Source organism: Cryptomeria japonica, chromosome 4 (assembly GCF_030272615.1).
Source record: "Cryptomeria japonica chromosome 4, Sugi_1.0, whole genome shotgun sequence".
Classification (NCBI taxonomy): Eukaryota; Viridiplantae; Streptophyta; class Pinopsida; order Cupressales; family Cupressaceae; genus Cryptomeria; species Cryptomeria japonica.
Window position 1 is genome coordinate 453,003,148 of NC_081408.1, and position 19,289 is coordinate 453,022,436.

General features: G+C 36.5%; 1 protein-coding gene across 2 annotated transcripts in view; it reads right to left on the reverse strand.

Moving 5' to 3' along the window:
• LOC131077388 (nitrogen regulatory protein P-II homolog) overlaps positions 1–18,014 on the reverse strand; it is a 75,823-nt gene extending 57,809 nt beyond the window's left edge. For both annotated transcript variants that reach the window (XM_058014882.2, XM_058014881.2), the window contains exons 1-4: positions 17,566–18,014; positions 17,115–17,160; positions 16,857–16,884; positions 16,602–16,689 (exon numbers count right to left, since the gene is read on the reverse strand). In XM_058014882.2, coding sequence (XP_057870865.2) covers positions 16,602–16,689; positions 16,857–16,884; positions 17,115–17,160; positions 17,566–17,809 — 406 coding nt within the window. In that variant the 5' untranslated portion in view covers positions 17,810–18,014. The remainder of the gene's footprint in view (positions 1–16,601; positions 16,690–16,856; positions 16,885–17,114; positions 17,161–17,565) is intronic.
• Positions 18,015–19,289: the final 1,275 nt, after the last annotated feature.

Here is a 19,289-nt window from a genome sequence, read left to right on the forward strand (position 1 = left end):
TTTTAAATCTTCCTTTAAAGTGCAAATCGGACTTTAAGTCTGATATGCACTTCTTTGTATTTTTCACTAGTTTTCGGTCCGATTTGCACTAAATGCACACACTTGCAAAATTGAAAATATAAACTCAATTTGCACTCAATGAGAGACTTTGTTCTATCAAAATGGGATTTTTGGAATCCTTATAAGAAGGCTAATTGGCTTGAATATAGTAATTATCTTTTCAAATATTGCAATGCATTTATTCTCAAATGACGGAGCCATCATCGAGCAAAAGAGCAATGAACTTCAAAAAGCAAGAGCTTCATCCAGTCTTTCCTCCATCTATATCATCAAACATTGACAGTATAAGAGATATAGAAATAGGACATGTTGATCTTGATGAATTCTTGAAAAGAGTTGAAGATCCACCAGTATCCTACAAAATGGAGCCTACCATCAACAGTGGAATTCATTTGGTTGCAGCCTTTCCTATGTCAGCATAGAACCTTGAGTTTGTGTTAGCCTTAGCTAACCGATATGATCTAGTGAGCAGGTCAGTAAAGGATGCAAAAGGAAAGAAGACTCTCATCAAGCTTGATGATGATTTCTTTGACACTATTTTCAAGTGTTCACATATATATCAATAGGCCAACATTGATATGCAATCAGCAGTGACCTACTATAATAACAACTCAGACAAATGCAGAAGGAATATCAATGAGACTTGGTTGAAGACTCCAAGGCCCACAATTGCAAGGTGGCCTGAGACTATTCCCCAAAGTGACTTCATTGAGGAGGTAAATGATCTAATTACTCTTCTTAGTAGAGCAAAAAGGGCTCCCAGTTTCTAACACTTATCACAAGTGGATGTATCAATACATTCACATCATTAGGCAAAATAAGAAGAAAATCTATTGGGGTAAGCAAATTGCTGATGCATTGTGTGAGCAGTTGACCAAAGTAACCACCACCTTGAAGTTCTACATGACTTCATATCTTATATATGCAGCTGCCTCAATGAGGCATTTTCCAAGTTTATCTACCACAGGAGACAGGAATCAGATTGCTATTTATCAATATTTCACACAGTTGACTCTCAAGGAGAGTTTGCATCATTTCAAGAGAGTCAATGACGCTTTCTTCACTCACTACATGTGTATGTTTGATAAGGATCTTTAGAAGAAGAGAGTATCAGATGAGGCTTGGAATGTTGTGAGCCAATATGGATGTATCTTTTTGCAATTCCCTACATTCACATATCTCAGGATTGGATGTTTTGATTGTGAACCTTTCATGCTTCCTAGGTACCCATCTGCTAAAATAATTCTCATGGAGATGGCTCGTCAGATGATAGTAGTACATGAATGTCAATCTGGGGCTCACGAGACTGGTCTTAAGTTCTCCATCACCATTGGGAGATATTCTATATCAATTCTATCTATAAGACTCAAGCCATGGAAGAGGAAATGAGGAGGGTAATAATGAAATTCTTCAATGCCAGGAAACATTTTGACTACAAGGGCATGAAGAATAAGATCAAGAAAAGTTACACTCATGTTCATCAAATTGAGAATGTATGGATTGACTATAGAACAGAAGAGGACATTAGAAGGCATAATAGTTGTCGTTTGACACTAGAACAAATTGAGAACCTGAATCTTGTCGATATTCCTAAAGATTTTGAAGATGATGATGATATTTTGGATCCCAAGTATGAGAAAGACAAAGTTGTTAATTCTCCTTTGCCCTTGATTTAATGGTCCCAAAAGGAAAACACTTCAATAAGGGCCAGGTTCCAAAATATTCTTGCCAATACCAATGTTTAATTAGCTCAGCCATTCCTAACCGCATCTAAAGATGATACTACAAGGCCTGTGGGAAAGACTTTAGAGTTGAGAACAAAAAATAGATAGGACACGGCAGCTCTGTGTAAATGATGTTCAATATACATTCAATATGCAAGTTATATTCTATTAACTAATTTTAATATTGCCTTAATGCATATATCTGACTGTCTTCTTGTTTGTGGCAGGTGAGAGGAGCATTTAATATTTTCTATGTCCTATCTCGCGAATGCCACTCAATATAAGTATGTAACAAATGGGGCACGGTCAAGCAATGCCTTAATCGGTCATGACCGATCAAGACATTACTTGATCGTGCCTCTTTGTTTATACTAAACAAATGCATGTTCAACATTAATGCCAATCGGTGTGGGAGTAGTATTACAACCAATGTCTATCGGTGTTGGCTTAATGCTAACAGCCGATAGTTATCGGTGTGTTAGCCTTAACAACCGATAACTATCGATGTAGACTAGCACACCAATAACTATTGGTGACCTTCGTTATATTGCCACCCGATATATCATATGCAACCCAATATATTATATGCAGCCCGATATATATTAATCGGTGTTTTCATTAATCATTTATTTATCATTATTTATGTTAATCGATATACATCTAAATACAAGATTTATTAGATCGATGAACATAACCAAAATACATAGTATGATTATCAATAGGTTGTTTATATGCAAATGTAGAATGGCTATCAAAGAGGAATTAATTGCTTGAAGGTTTTATCATAGTTTTCGATATGATAAATGATTGAATGAGAGACTTCATTTTATCTCTCATTCAATCATTTATCTTACCGAAGCTATCATGCGTTAACACTCCCTCTTAGCTAGGTAAGATGAATGTAGACAATATATTCAAGCATCACAATTCAATTGATAGTAGTCATTTTAGACATTCATGGGAAATCATACCACCTAATCATATGGTATGAAGTATCACCTAAACACGTGATACTAAAGTTCATCACATCAATCTTGTGATTTACAAGATATCACCTAAGCATGTGATATCAGTATTGCCTACACACGCAATACTTAAGGATAATCATATGAGAAAGATTAATTTCTCACCTTATCCAAGTTGTGATATGTGCACTAACACTTTATACAAATGTTTTATCACAACACAATCATGGCACATCCATGACACACCAGAGATCCAACATGATAATTGGTTTGGACATTACAAGATCATCACCTTATAATGTCCACATACAAGTGTTCACTATCTTGAGAAATCGTCACCTTTTAGATGTGAACCCAAGGGATAGAATCCAAAAATTGTCCTAACATTACAAAGAAGTTTACACATTAAACATCTTATAGGTATGCAAAGATAGATTACAAAGCAAATTACCTTTCTATCATACCTAAGCCTTTTCTGAAGTGATCAACCTTTACTCTGGAAAGGGGTTTGGTCAGAATGTCTGCAGTTTGATCTCCTGTGCAAACATATTCCAATTGGATTGCATTCCTTTCTACCATATCTCACACATAGTGGTATGGAATCTCAATATGCTTGGATCTGTCATGAAATATTGGGTTTACTGAAAATTTTATGCAGCTCTGGTTGTCACAGTGTATAACAGTGGGTTTCATAGGTTCTCCAAACAACCCCACAAGCAACTTCCTAAGCCATACTGCCTCTCGAGCAGCCATAGAGGCTGCAATGTATTCTACCTCGGTGGAACTCTGAGCTACAGAAGACTGCTTCCTACTGATCCAAGATATCATAGCTGAACCTAGACTGAAGCAACACCCTGAAGTGCTTTTCCTGTCTGTCACACTTCCAACCCAATCTGAATCTGTAAATCCATGTAGGTCCATATCAACCTTCTCGTATTTGAGACCAAGGTTTAGAGTACCTTGTAGGTACCTCATAATGTGTTTCACTGCAAAAAGGTGTATCTCCTTCGGTTCACACATAAACTGACTTAGAGCATTAACTGCATAACAGATATCCGGTCTTGTATTTACTAGGTACATCAGGGACCCAATCATCTGTCTGTATTGAGTAGGATCAGTGGGTTGTGACTCTGCTGCTACTTCTTTAAGTTTATGTAAGTTGGTTTCCATAGGAGAGGTCATGGGTCTACAATTTAGCATTCTGAATCTCTTCAAAATATCCAAGGTGTACTTTCCTTGGTTTAGTATAATGTTGTCAGAATTTTGCCATACTTCGAATCCTAGGAAGTAGTGAAGGAGTCCTAAGTCCTTCATATCAAATTCTTTGGATAGATCATTCTTGCATTGATCTATAAGATGATCATTTCCTGTGATTAATAAGTCATCAACATATAAAATCAACATTAGCATATCACCTTTATTTCTTTTGTAGTAGAGATTAGGATCTGCATCATTTTTAGAGAAGCCTAGTCCTGAGAGATAGGTGTCAATTCTTTCATACCAGGCCCTGGGAGCCTGTTTAAGCCCATAGAGAGCTTTCTTGAGTCTGCACACATGAGACTCTGCATAATAAATTTCAAACCCTTCAGGTTGCTCTAGGTAGACTTCTTCTGAGATCTCACCATTTAGAAATGTTGTCTTAACATCCATTTGGTGTACCTTCCATCCTTTTGTTGCTGCAATGGCTAATACAGCTCTTACTCATGTATACCTGGCAACAGGTGCAAAGGTTTCTTCATAGTCTATTCCCTCCCTTTGTGAGAAGCCTCTGGCTACAAATCTGGCCTTGTGTTTCTCAATACTATCGTCTGCAGCATGTTTGATTTTGAATAACCATTTAGATGAAACTACAGATTTCTTGGTTGGCCTAGGAACAATCTCCCAAACATCATTTTTCATAATGGATTGATATTCTTCAGACATAGCATCTTTCCATACTTGATGTTCAAGTGCATCTGATACATTGTTTGGTTCAGCATTAGAGAGGTCATTCATAAGGGCAACATAGCTAGTGAATTTATTAGACCTTTTGCTTTCTTTGAAGATTCCTAAGGGAGCAGCAAACTTCTGAGCTTCTTCTACAGTTTTGGTGGCCCATGGTGGTCTTTTCTTGAGGTTTTCTCTAGGTGGACTTAGAGGTTCACTCATAGTTTCCTCAGGATTCTCCCTTTGAAGCTCAGGAGTAGGATCTCTATCTAAGCTAGGGTTGGGAATATAGACTTCAGGATCTAGAGAGCTTTGGGCTCTTTTGAAGGCTAGGTTTTCTTCAAATATCACATCCCTACTTAGTTCAATATTCTTTTGACCAGGTATATATATCCTGTAGGCTTTGGAGGTTTCACTGTATCCTACAAAGATTCCCCTTTTTCTAGAGGGCTCTAATTTTAATCTTTTCTCCTTAGGTACATGAATATAGACAGGGCATCCAAAAATCCTAAGGTGGCTTATATTTGGTTTTGATTTAGTAAAGACTTCCTCAGGAGTCTTGTCTTCAAGATGAGAGTGAGGACATCTGTTTTGAATATATACTGCAGTGCTAGAAGCTTCTACCCAAAGATTGATATTTAGATTCTAATCAAGAATCATAGCTTTGGCAGCTTCAACGATTGTCCTATTTTTCCTTTCTGCTATACCATTTTGTTGAGGGTTGTAAGGTATTGTTAACTCCCTCTTGATCCCTGAATTTTTACAAAACTCTTTAAATAATTCTGATGTGTATTCCCCCCCATTATCAGTTCTTAGGGTTTTAATTTTGTTTCCTGAGTAGTTCTCTGTTAGTGATTTGAATTCTTTAAACCTATTAAGGATCTCTTCTGATACTTTACATTTCAGAAAGTCGATCCAGGTTTTCCTAGAGTAGTCATCAACAAATATTATATAATACAGAAATCCCTCCAATGAATTTACAAACATAGGTCCACATACATCAGAATGAACTAACTCTAAAATTTTACTTGTTTTCCTAGTACTACTCTGAAAAGCACCCTTAGTATTTTTACCTAGGGCACATCCTGTGCATGCCCCTGAATGATAAAGCTCTAAAATTTAGGTGGCCTAGTCTTCTATGCCATATTTCATTGGCATTTGTAGTTTCATGAATTAGGGCTAAGTTGGGCTCTGTGCATAGCTCATATTAGTAGCCTTGTCTTTGACCAATTGTATTAGCTTCCTTGATAGATGAGTTCTTTGGCCAAGCCAACACTTTGTTGTCCATGAAGGTCACTCTGTATCCATTGTCCTCCAGTGCTGATATTGAGACAAGATTCCTCTTAACTCCTCTAAGTTGTAATGATACACCTGACTTTAGTTTGATGGTGCAGTTTCCAACTCCTTTGACAGGGTGTGTGGAGTCATCTCCGATGGTTACCTCTTTATCACTCTCCTCTTTCATGTAGTCTAGTACTTCTCTGAATCATGTGATGTGTTTGGATGAGCCACTGTCAATCACCCAGAAGTTCACTTTGTTTGATGCTTGATTTGTGAGTGCTGAATAGAGTACATACTTCTCGGAGTCCTCTTCCCTTTTCGATTTTCCTATTTTGGCAAATGTGACTTGTTTAGCTCTTTCTAGACATTTGGCAACATAGTGCCCAAATTTGTCACATCTGTAACACTGAATTTGAGAGAGGTCCTTCTTGAAAGAGTTCTTGCTGTGACGACCTTTTCTCTTCCTGAATTGCTTCTTCTTGCCTTTTCTGTCTGAGTTTGTAGTTAGAACTTGAAGATCTTCATCTATATTCTTTTGTTTGATTCCTTTCTTATTTTGCCTTGATTCCTCTTGGAGACAGTCAGCCTTTAGCCTATCGAATTTTGGAAAGTTATCCCTTGCACTGATGCCTTGGATGAACGTTTCCCAAATACTAGGCAACCCATCTAAAGCAATGAGGGTTAATTCTTTGCTTTGGATCTCATATCCAAGGGTTGCTAGTTCATCCCTTTAGGTAGATATCCGCATGAAGTAGGCATTGACTGATTCTCCTTTTATCATGGTTATATGATTTATCTCTCTTTTTAGAGCCAAGGTTCTAATGGCATTGGATATCTCAAAAGCGTCTTCAAGTGCTTTGAACATGTTGAAGGCTGTTTCGTGTTTCTTTATAATGGGCATAATATTATTCCTTACCCCATCAACTATTATTTTGATAGCCTTATCATTTCCTTCTCTCCAAATTGCTTGATCAGGTTCAATCTCAGGTTCTTTAGTTTCATTCTTTACAAATGATTCAACTTTGTTATCTTTTAGAATCATCTGAATTCTGAATTTCCATGCGGAGAAGTCGTCACCTCCTACAAGTCTGTCTTCAAATCTGATAGCACTGGCCATTGATAGGATTGTGATGTTGAATATATACTTGATTTGAATTTTACGTAAAATTGAACAACCTCCGGTTTGATTTAACTATAGCTCTGATACCATGTAAATGATGTTCAATTTACATTCAATATGCAAGTTATATTCTATTTACTAATTTTAATATTGCCTTAATGCATATATCTGACTATCTTCTTGTTTGTGGCAGGTGAGAGGAGCATTTAATATTTTCTATGTCCTATCTCACGAATGCCACTCAATATAAGTATGTAACAAATGGGGCACCGTCAAGCAATGCCTTAATCGGTCATGACCGATCAAGACATTACTTGATCGTGCCTCTTTGTTTATACTAAACAAATGCATGTTCAACATTAATGCCAATCGGTGTGGGAGAGTATTACAACCGATGTCTATCGATGTTGGCTTAATGCTAATAGCTGATAGTTATCGGTGTGTTAGCCTTAACAACCAATAACTATCGGTGTAGACTAACACACCAATAACTATCGGTGACCTTCGTTATATTGCCACCCGATATATCATATGCAACCCGATATATATTAATCGGTGTTTTCATTAATCATTTATTTATCATTATTTATGTTAATCAATATACATCTAAATACAAGATTTATTAGATCGATGAACATAACCAAAATACATAGTATGATTATCAATAGGTTGTTTATATGCAAACGTAGAATGGCTATCAAAGAGGAATTAATTGCTTGAAGGTTTTATCATAGTTTTTGATATGATAAATGATTGAATGAGAGACTTCATTTTATCTCTCATTCAATCATTTAACTTACCGAAGCTATCATGCGTTAACACTCTGAAGGCTCCCAAGTTCAAATTCGTAGTGGGAAAACGTAAGAGTCAAGGGGAATCATCTACTGAGGAGACTCAAGCTAATGATGGAGCTGATGAAGAAGATGATGAAGGTGAGCAAGAAGAAGAAGAACCAGAAAAGGGACAAGAAGAAGAATTGACGAGGAGGGATTACCAAAAATCCCAAGTACTTCCCAGTCTCAAGAGACACGAGAAGGTGTTCCTCCTATGTCATATGATGCTACAGGTACTACTTCAGTTTCAGTTTCTGACACTTCCTTTTGGCTCCATTATTTCATACTCATCTTTGGCTCCTGTGATCCATATCATTCCTTCCACAACTACCAGTGAGTCCGCCCTTGACACACCTCATGATAATATTGAGAGTGTTTTTCTTCCTAATCTGTTTGAGGTAACTTATTCCATGTTGGAAGATTTTGATAAGTTTATGTCTGAAACTCAACCTCCTCCTAAGGTTTTTGTTGCTCAAAATCCACCTGCCATTATCACCTCCACTCCACCCATAGTTACGACAAGCATTCAGTCTCAAGAACTGGCATCACAAGTGTTAACCGCTGGAGTAGATGATGATACACCTCTGCCACCTTGGCTAGTGTCTAACACTCCGAAGAGAAAGAAGCAAGCCATCTCTCCAGATGACTTCGAGACAGTTGATTCCTGTTAAGCCCAAAGGTACAAAGAAGGCCAAGACTTTATCCAAGATGAAAGTGGATAAGTCGAAGAATAAATATGTAGAGATGGATTCCTCCTCCAGACACAGATTTGGATAAAGTGCAACACACGAACTATGCCAATCAACAGAATTGACCGAGGCAAGCAAACACATGAAAGAGCAGCGGAAGATGCTCAAACATCATTTGACTATCTTGTGGCAATGTTTAATGAAGAAAAGGTCAAAAAAGATAAATTGAAGAAACAGGTGGGTCAACTTGCCAATGTTTTAATTAAGATAACAAAGTCATCAAAGGTAGTTGAACCAGTCACCTCATCAGTGGACAAGCAGATTATTCGGCAAGTTGAACAAGTCAATTCGTGTAGAAGAATAGTTGGTGATTGGACGGATAGGTTGCTAAGTCAAGGGACTCATCTTATTAGTTCTGCAGTTGTTTCAATCAATAATTTAGAGGAGGTAAAGTCTAAGATAGATAAAACTTTGAATCTATCCTCAAATGAATTGGAGACATATGAGAAGAACTTTGACTCTTGGTTGAGGTTAGAAGATTTCCAATTAGATGTTTTGGTTGACAATGGAGTACTTCCTTCAAGAGATATGTATATTGAACAAAGGGAGGTACTAGAACATCAAATAAACACCCTGGAAGTACTTATCAAAGATATGAGAAAAGCTCAGAAGGAATGTAATGATAAGGGAAAGGACATCATCAAGAAGATATCAGCACTTCTTGCACCTTCCTTCATGAAAATTAAAAGCCTCTTCACGAAGATGCCGTTATCAAAGAATTCAATTTGCTTGTTGGTGAAGAAGTTGATAAACAGGTGTTCTCATTATCTTCAATTGATAAGTTGATAGACATCCAAGTTAATCTGGATGACTTAGCTTCTCTTTTGAAGAAGCATAAGAGATGCTACATAGCCTCAAAGATTCCATCACTCGGGTCAAAGTCATTACAAGTCATACCAAAAGACCCGATGAAGAGCAAATGAAAGCAATTCTACAGAAATTTGAGGAGTTCATGAAACAAGACCAAAATGGAGTGTCTAGTGACACTTAGTAGTTTTCACATTTTAGAAATTGTAGATGCATTTTTTAAATAAGACTTCGACAACTCAAGTGTCATTTTGTATTTAAGTTTTTACATCTACAATATCCAGGAGTTCTAAGTCAAATAGGACTCTTCTTTGATTTGGTCATAGTTTTTCCTAGATTCTCTCATCACACCTCACCTATATATATGAGGTTGCTTATTGTAATTTATATCTTTAATATATATGCAACAAAACTCTACCAAAGTGAAGAGCAAATTGAAAATTTGAGTTCATATTGTTGTTTTGCAAATTTGATCAAATAAGAAGAAAGCTTTCGCATTCAGACTTTGTGATGGATACATTGTGGTTTATGGTAAGAGTGTTCTTATCAAATCTTATTTTGATTAAGTAAAAGCATTGTGGAAAGATATTGTTAAAGAGTAGAAATAAGTGTTGGTTTGTGAACTTTGTGTCATATTTCAGCTCTTGTTAAATAGAATTAGAAATAGGTGAAAGTGATCATTTTGAAGACTTTGAGCTTCATATTGGTATATTGAAGATAAAAGTTAGCTAAATTATAGTAAGATAGCATTTTGAAGACTTTGTGCTTTGTTTTGTCATCTCAGTAAGGAGAATGTGATTTGAAGACTTTGAGCTTCATTTCATTGTCTTCAATAAAAGATTGTCAAAAAGTTGTAATAAGAGATCAAGATAAAGACTTTATGCTTTACTTTGATTATCTTAGTTAATACCATGGGTTACAAAAGAAATTATTTGAAGAAAGGTTGATAGGATAATAGTGATTTGTGAGACTTTGAGCTCAAGCACTATTCTCTCATCCCGGAGAAGCAACGGAGGACTTTGAGCCTTTATGGAAACTTTGCTTCTTTATTTTGTATTGTTCATTCAGATGCTCTAAGTTGTTTATTCGAAACTTTGAAATCGTAACAAATCATTACTGCTCCACATTGTAAATTCTTTCCTGAAAAAAGAGGAGAGAATAACATCTATTCTAAAGAGAGAGTAGGATGATGCACCGCCCATGTTTAGATTAGAAACCATAGTGTGAGTTGTATTCTAAATTAATAGAATAGTAAACAAAAGGGGGAGCCTTCCCTTATAAATTAGGGGAGATTTAATCTCGCATACTGTGGTTGAAATCACAATTTTATAAACTTCCCCAGTTTACAGAATTTTCACCCAACAAGGTTTATATTTAAAATGTTGTTTTTTCAATTTTTAACCATTTCTATTCATGTTTCACATGCATTCAAGTTAGCATAGAATTTATGTATTTAAAACATTCCTTTTTTTTAACGTTGTTTGTTCACGTTTCACATGCATTCAAATTACTATAGGGTTAATGTAGTTAAAATGCAGCAATTTTTTAGATTATTCTACAGCTAAAATTGCAGAAATCGTTTTCTTAATTTTTTCAATGCCAACATTTGCACTTGGCATGTAATGGCATTAGGAAGTGGAAGCTGAAGCATTTGCAAAAAGGATGCCACTTAGAAGCATGGTATACCAGGATGGCACACTGAAATTGTCGTTTACAAGTATTGTGGGCACATAGCATTTTCACTCTCCTTTGAGAGATTGAGAAAACGATATTTCTGCAATTTTCAAAGTTCCCAATATTTTTCTCTTTTTTACCAAGCTTTTCCAAATTTCCTTTACATTTCTAAATTCTTCATTTACATGTTTACACATTCAAATTAGTGTAGGTTTGATGTATTTGAAATGCTGCTCTTTTTAAATTTTAACCTTGTAATTCATGTTTCACATGCATTCAAATTAGTGTAGAACTTACGTATTTAAAACAACGTTTTTTTTTTAATTTTAACATTGTTTGTTCATGTTTCACATGCATTTCAATTATTATAGGGTTAATGGATTTAAAATGTGGCATTTTTTTTAATTTGTTGCCATGCTAAATTTGCACGACTAAAGATGTTTATCTTTTTTTTTTTTCAATGCCAAATACAAAAGATTGCACTTTGCATATAATGGCATCAAGAAATGGAATCTGAAGCATTTGTAGAAAAAAAGGCTGCTTGGAAGCATGGTGTACCAAGACAAACCATGGAAATTGTTATTTGCAACTATTGTAGGCACTATGTGGGGAGGACTTACAAACACAAAACCCACAGTAGACTAGCCTCTAGGCATCAATATCGAAAAATCCCTCACACTCTTGTCACCCATTGGGTAGCTTCTCTCATCAGCAACATCACCTCCTCCCCTATTCCACACATTCTATTCTTGAGTCATCTCACCCTACATCAAGCTTTCGTACCTCTTCCCCAACAAAACCACCTTTTGCCTTCATATTTTATCTTGCTCTATTTTCATCCTCCTCAACATTTGACTAAGAAAGTTTTCACTCTAGAGATTCATTGAATAAGAAATTGAGGGATCTAACTCTAAAGATTGATGAAGATAGCTAGGATTTTGATCTCGAGGGATCTTTTTGTTTCTTGAATGAAGTTCATTAGAACATTCACATTTCTAGCTCATGAGCCTCAAAATGGCAATTGAATAATATAATGAGTTGAATGAGAACTGAGACAATACATAAATTAAACAGCAATTGACCAAAGAAACACAAAAATAGATGAAAAAACCACTGAGCTGGTTCAAATTTTACACCAAGGTGTGCAGCTACAACCTAAAGAACCCAACCCACAACATAAGCAAGGACTGAAGGAAAATGTTGGAAAAGGAGTGGTGGTCCTACAAGAAGATCCAAGCATATAGGCACAACCAAGTTGAGAGTGGTTATCAAACCAATAGCTTCTATAAATTACACAAGGATTACCAATTTGAAGAGTTGTACAATATTGAGAAGACACATGTAGAAGCAAACTCAAAGGAGGAAAAATACTAAGTGACAATTACCCGAAACTACAATCAAACCAATCTAGATTCTCCTCTTGGGTCTGTTAAGAAAGGTCTCCTCTCAAATCCCCCAAGAAAGATAAAGACTACATTACAAGAGGCCTAGAGGTGAATGTTTCCCCAATATTGGACAACTCAACCCTCATGGTCAAGGAATTGAGGTCCACTTGACCCACTTTAAAAAACCTCCACATACCAAGAACAAGTGCCCACCCCCCTCCCCCAACCTCCTTGAATTTTTTTTCCCTCAAAGCAAGTGTAAAGCTCGATAGAAAACTTTTGGAATCTTTTCAACTATTTCTTGAGACTGTTCTTCTCTAGGTGGATTGAAAATTTATAATCGTATGTTGTTGAAGACATCACTTGATTGCAAACTTGCAAGACATAAAAGCTATCCAAAACAATTACACTTGGTCCAATTAACAAGTGAGGGTGTAGTATATTGTTGAGAAGCTTGATAGATTTATGGCGTATGAAGATCTTCTCAATGTTCTCATCATGTTTCCTACTGTAATGTCCCCATTTTTCCTAGCCTTTTATGAAGATTTAGCCTTTTCGCTAAATGGAGGAATAAAGAGAAATTAATTAAATTAATTTCTTATATAGTCATTAAAATAAATTAAAAAAAAAAGTGACTTTATTTTTAATTAATTTAATTAAATAGTGACTAAAATAAAATATTAAGTCATAAAGTCACTAAAATAAAATAATATTATTTTATTGCAAATAGAATCTTCTAGAAGCTTATGGATGTGGAGATGAAAAAGTATAAAGAGAGATCAAGAGGAAGCTTCAAGGCAGATTGGAGATTGGATATTTGGATTTTGGAGTTGATGAATTGACTGATGCTTTGCATTAGTTGGATCTCTGAGGACGCAAACCTTCAGCAGATCGATAGAAGGGCTGGACGAAACCCTAGTTCTTCATCTTGGGAGTGGATTTGTGACGGAATCTACATCAGTGCCTACATTGTGAAGTCTTCTTTGAAGACAAACTTGCAGCTGAGAGAGGAAGACATTGCAGTCTTTCTTATTTGTGCTTATTTAGGATTTCATAATATTTTCAGATTTTCAGATTAGTGCCCATTGAATGTCGATTTTGATTGGAGGAGTGTGGCAATCTCATTGGAGAACATTTGGAAGTGAATTTGGGCGTTTGCTGATTGAATTACAGGCCTGAAACAAAATCGTATTCCCTGCTCCAAAACCCACGATTTGGGTTATGTTTCATCACCAAGGCATTAAATCTTCCTCAAGAGGTCAGCAGAAATATTGGTGAAGAGGGTGATTCCTTTGAAGGGATTCTGAAGGTGTATTTATGGTGAAATCAGTGTCTCATCAGGTCTGAAGACAAATCGTACCAGACCCTTATTACCTGCAAATGTATTCTTAAGATATCATTTAGGCATCGAACCTCATCTTGGGAGATAGTGCTAAATATTGGAGAAGGAGTCGATCATTTTCAGAGGTTTTTGGCAAGTGCTTGGAAGCTGATCACAATATATTTCCAGATCTCCATTGTTGCAGCAGGGGCAGGTCTGAGACTAGTTCGATTTTTGTAGATTGAAGGTGTCTTAATGCATGATACTGTTTGCTTCTTCAATTACCAAGGAAGGCGATTGTAACCAGGTTTATTTGTCAACATTTCATATACTTATTTCATTACATTGTAGTGCTTATGGCTGTCAAGAGTCTTCAGAATTTCTGAATGATAATAGGTTGAGTTTGGGTCATGATATTGTCATTGTAAGGATCCATTGATCATCATTTTAAATTAAAAAGGGAGAACAAGTTTGCTTTTCTATTACATGAATTATCTGAGGTTACTTGCCAACTGTTTGTCATAATGTCAGCTGCCTGTAAGTGCATGATTATGTGTCTAGTTGGGTGAAGAACACTATAAATCTGTTGTGTATGCATTCTTGGCTATCATACTTTCACTTGCAGTCATTTGTAGTTGTACATTTATGAGAAATATGTGATGATTCACCTTTAATACCAATCTGAAAGTTCTAAGTCAGCTAACAGCATAACACGCAAACCTCTGAAACCGCATAACACGCAGTCTTGGCAGCAAATATTCCTTGTTTCTCAGTCATACTAGGACAGGGGATATTACACCTACTCTCAATAGTCTCCGAATTCGAAATTCCATCTTTGACCACAACCCAGTTATCCTCAATTTTAGAGATCAACAATAGAAAGGTTCTATCCCTTCCAAATACAATGCTACACAATTTCCTCATGAGGGTTTCAATTTCTTCCTTGAAGATAGTTGGAACACTTAGATGCCCCTCTATAGCGCAACTCCTTTGGAAAATTCACCATCTAAAGCAAGCTATCAAGGTTTGGATTGAGTAAGTTTCCTCTTGTGACACTTCCAATCAGTTTCTTCTACAAACTTTGGAGCAAATTGAAACTATTTTTGAAGAATATGCCCCTTCTCTCAAGTTGTTTGATGAAAGGGAGATCTCTTTCCAAAAATGAATGATATCTCTCACTTGGAAGAACATAAGTAGAGACTCAAATCAAGAAGCTCTGGCCCAAAGGAGACTCTAATACTAAATATCTCACTTGAAGTTCCATTAAAGGTACAACCAAAACATGATCAAAAAATTAAACTTCTAACAACTCTTCTACTAACACGTTGAAAATCCATATGAAGCTAAAGCTAGTAATATTCTGGCTCGAGATTCCCTTCTATATTTCACCCCCCAATTCTCAAAGAAGACTCCAAGGACATTCTTTGCCAACCTATTTCCACGGCTGAGCTTCAAGAGGTGGTCTCCAAACTGCCAAAAGATAAATCTCCTGATCTTCATGGTTCCACTTCCACCAACAACTTCTATCAGCAATTTTTTGCTCTTATCAACCAAGGTCTACTTCTTGCGGTTGGAGACATTCAAAAGAGAGGTATAATGTTATATTCTATTAATTCCATCTTCCTTGCTTTAATTCCTAAAGATAAAAATGTTGTGATTTCTGACCAATGTTCCACAAGGTCTTGGGACAAGGGGGCAAGGGGACCATGAGCCAAGATTTGAGGACGGATATATAGTACTTAAATATTAAAAATATACAATAAATAACATATGAAATTTTGAAATACTTGACAATATTTGATATTGCATTGAATTTACAATGAAAATGCGAACATCCATATGTTTATATTATATTCAAATTTTCAAAATGATTACATTCAAAAATACAATTGGCCAATGGTCCAATGCCTTAAATCATCACTCATCTCCAAAGTCCACACCGAACTCCTCATCACTCGAATTGCTAGACTCCTCAAGCTGAAGATCCTCCAAAGCAATACCAACCAAACCATGTTTGTCCTACATTTTCATCAACCTATGTTAGCTCCTCTAGCTCTACTTCCCATTGGACTGCTAGACTCTCCTTGTACATGAGCATGTAGTGGCCAATGAGACACAAAGAACCATGTCTAGCTCGATGATTCTCCACTCTCCTAGAGGTGAGTCGGTTCCTCTTAACAAAGTGGATGAAACTATAAGTAGACCAATTCCTCTCAACTGCAAAAGAACTAGAAACCTAGGACAACAGACAAATGACTAGTGTGGTAACCAAAAAACTAGGCCCATGCATAGTCCACCATAAAATTGAATCCACCTTTGTCATGGTCTTCCTATCTATCTTGGCCTCTTCTAAACGTCCACTAAGAGTGGCAACTTTTGTCCACTTAGTACGAATGATGTTGGCATATGTAGAATCATACATCTTTTGATTGCCTTCATGAACCCTACCTTCAAGTTGCACAAAGCACAAAGGCAGAGGATACACGAAAATATAAATCCTTGTTCTTCAACCTTCATCAAACAAGGATTCCACTTTTGTTTTTCTTACTTCAGATCGTATGAAGCACAAAAGCAAACGATACAGAAAAGACAAAATGCTATTTTGACTTGTGAAGTAATTTTTAATTTTTAATTTCTAATCTAATCATGTACGAAGCCTACCTTGGAAAAACCTGAAACGTAACCTTCTGTATTCAACAAAAAACTAAAAAATGGATCTCAACCAAAACATTTCCAGTGAAAGCAGAAAATGCTACCTGCTTGTCGCTCTAAAGATCCACCTTGCGATCCAAAGCCTTTAACATCAGAGACAGTCACACCGCGAATCCCTATTTTCAAGAGACCCTGCAGTCTCGATTACATAGATTAGGGATATGTTAATGCACGAACTACAGTGTATCCTATGTACGCAAAGAAGATTTTACTACATGACAATATTCATAAACACGCTTTGCAATTAATTGAAAGAAGAAAATTTCTCCAATGGCCATAAACACAACTCCAAATCTCACCGAAGTAACTTGAGAGATGCGCCATGGTCTTCAAAGAATCCCAAAGGTAAAAGCAAAGCATGCAACCAAATATTTTTGATTCAGCATTTATTCCTCAAGATAAAATGTCTACTTCTAGCTATTGGTTGAAGTAAGGTAAATTCCAGCGCTAGAGACCGCCATGACTAGCTTACATTTTTCCAAGCAGATAGTAATGATATATCTACTATGCAATAAGGAATAAGGAATGTAAACGTGAAGAATGTTGCACGTAAGTACCTCAGAATTGCTTCTACTTTGTAAAAGTCGGCTTGTGGAACATAAGCTGCCAAAGCAACAGACGATAGAATATCATCTAACATTCTGAGCTCATAGAGTAGTCAAAAAATTAAAAAAGACTCTAAATTATTCTTTATATTTAACCCCAGCTTTCATAAATTCCATAAAATCCAGATGGAAAAACTTGAGTTACTATTTTCCCCAAATGATCAATTTTTCTATCAAATTTTCAAAAACAGATTTCCTAATTCATAAATTTTCCCAAATCGTTTTTTTTTCAATCAAATTTTCAAAAACAGATGTTCTAATTGATAAATTTCCCCAAAACAAAGATTCAGTTTGAACCGCAAATCTATGCGTTGCCTGGAATACTTAATTGAAGACCATGGCGCATTTCTGCCCTAGAAGCATTTACATACAGTGGGAGTATAGAATTATGATGAAATTATACTTAATTGATTGCTGTTGCTGCTGCTGCTGCTGCTGCTGCTGTTGGGTTCATTTGCGTTAGTATTAGCATTCAGTGCCCTTATCTGAAGTTTGGTTTTAGCGTGAATTGTCATCCTCCGCGTCACCCACTTTGCACCAGCTTTCCTTTCTCTTCCCCACTGTATACATTTTGCTACTGCTGGTGATGGAGGAAGCAATGCATGAAATGTTGAATGAGATCTCTGAATATACACAGGAAATCCCATTAAATTATCTTCCCTGTCTAATAGGAACACTGCCTTACGAGCATGCTCCAGCCGCAGAACACCTTCCAAGAGACAACACGTTATTTGAACATGGTTGGAACTCGGTAGAACTAGAACTCAATGAATGGTCTGACACGTTTCGTGGAACACCCAGAAGCCAAAGAAAATATTTACCTCTCAAAAGGTGTATTTATTAGGAGAGGGTTCAATAGTTATAATATTCAGTTTCGTCACATATTTATAGCAGGGGAAGAGTTTGTTGTGAGGGTTGTTGATACCTTTTGTTCTAAAAATTGAACAAATAAAACTTATTGTTTGAAACATAAAATATCATTTTTTGTTAGGAAATGTATCAATAGTCCTTAGGAAATGTACCAATAGTTGTTAGAAGAAGAAGAAGAAGAAAGAAAGAATTTTAACGTCCACGAGGCTAAGAATAGCCTATGGGACAATCTGATCAAGCTGAATCAGTTTTTTAAGGTCTGATCTCTACTTATTCAGGCTGATGATGAGAGCACCCATCTTCACGATATGCTCCTCGCTGAACAGGTTATACCATGTGCTGGCAGTTAGGAAATTGGCAAACTTCTCCCGGCTGACTTTAAGTGCTTCACACTCCAAGATAAAATGTTTTTCAGTTTCCACACTCCCGCTGACGCAAAACGGGCAAACTCTTTCTTCCCAAATCTCTTTTGGCCTTTTCCACCGCCCAGTCTCACACCGAAGTTGGTGAGAGTTGGTTCTAAGTTGTGCGATTAGAATTTTAGCCTTCCATCATATATTAGCCCCTATATAGACTTTTTGAAGATGATCATAATTGGGGTTGAACTCATTAATATAGTATTGTTTCTTCCTTCCTAACCCAATACTCCAATTTTTCTTATAAAACTTTTCCATAACGAAGACCTTTATCTCCTTGTTGTTTGTGGGGCATGAGTTCAAATAAATATCCCATTTTTTCAACCATTTGATGTTTTGTTTCATCCACGTCTTCTTCCTTTTGCACAAAGTGTCGTTGACAACAACCTTAGGCCATCTATCTTCTCCCATTTGCTCGGTTCTTTTTAAATAGCTAATTAGACACACCATAGCAGCTGCCTCAATAGGGGCAGCACCCGTTTCACTTAACATGATATCATATGGGACCGTGCTTTTAATTTTGAACTTGCTTGTGATCAAACGTTTATGAATTCTCTCAATTTGCTTCAATTGAGAATCTAAGGTACTACTGGCCCAAACTTCACAACCATATAGAATAACCAGCAACACCAAAAGCCTAAAAAGTGTTTGGATGGTTTTCCAATCTCAAAGCTCAGCCTCTCTACATCTATTTTGAAGTGCATAGAGTGCCTTCTAGCCGCCTAGAGTTCTCTTCTTCCTGCAACCTTCCCAACTAAGACTCTTGTTGAAATCAATTCCAAGGTATTTGTAATCTGCAACTTCTTCAAGAATGCTACCTTCAAAGTAAAACTTATGTTGC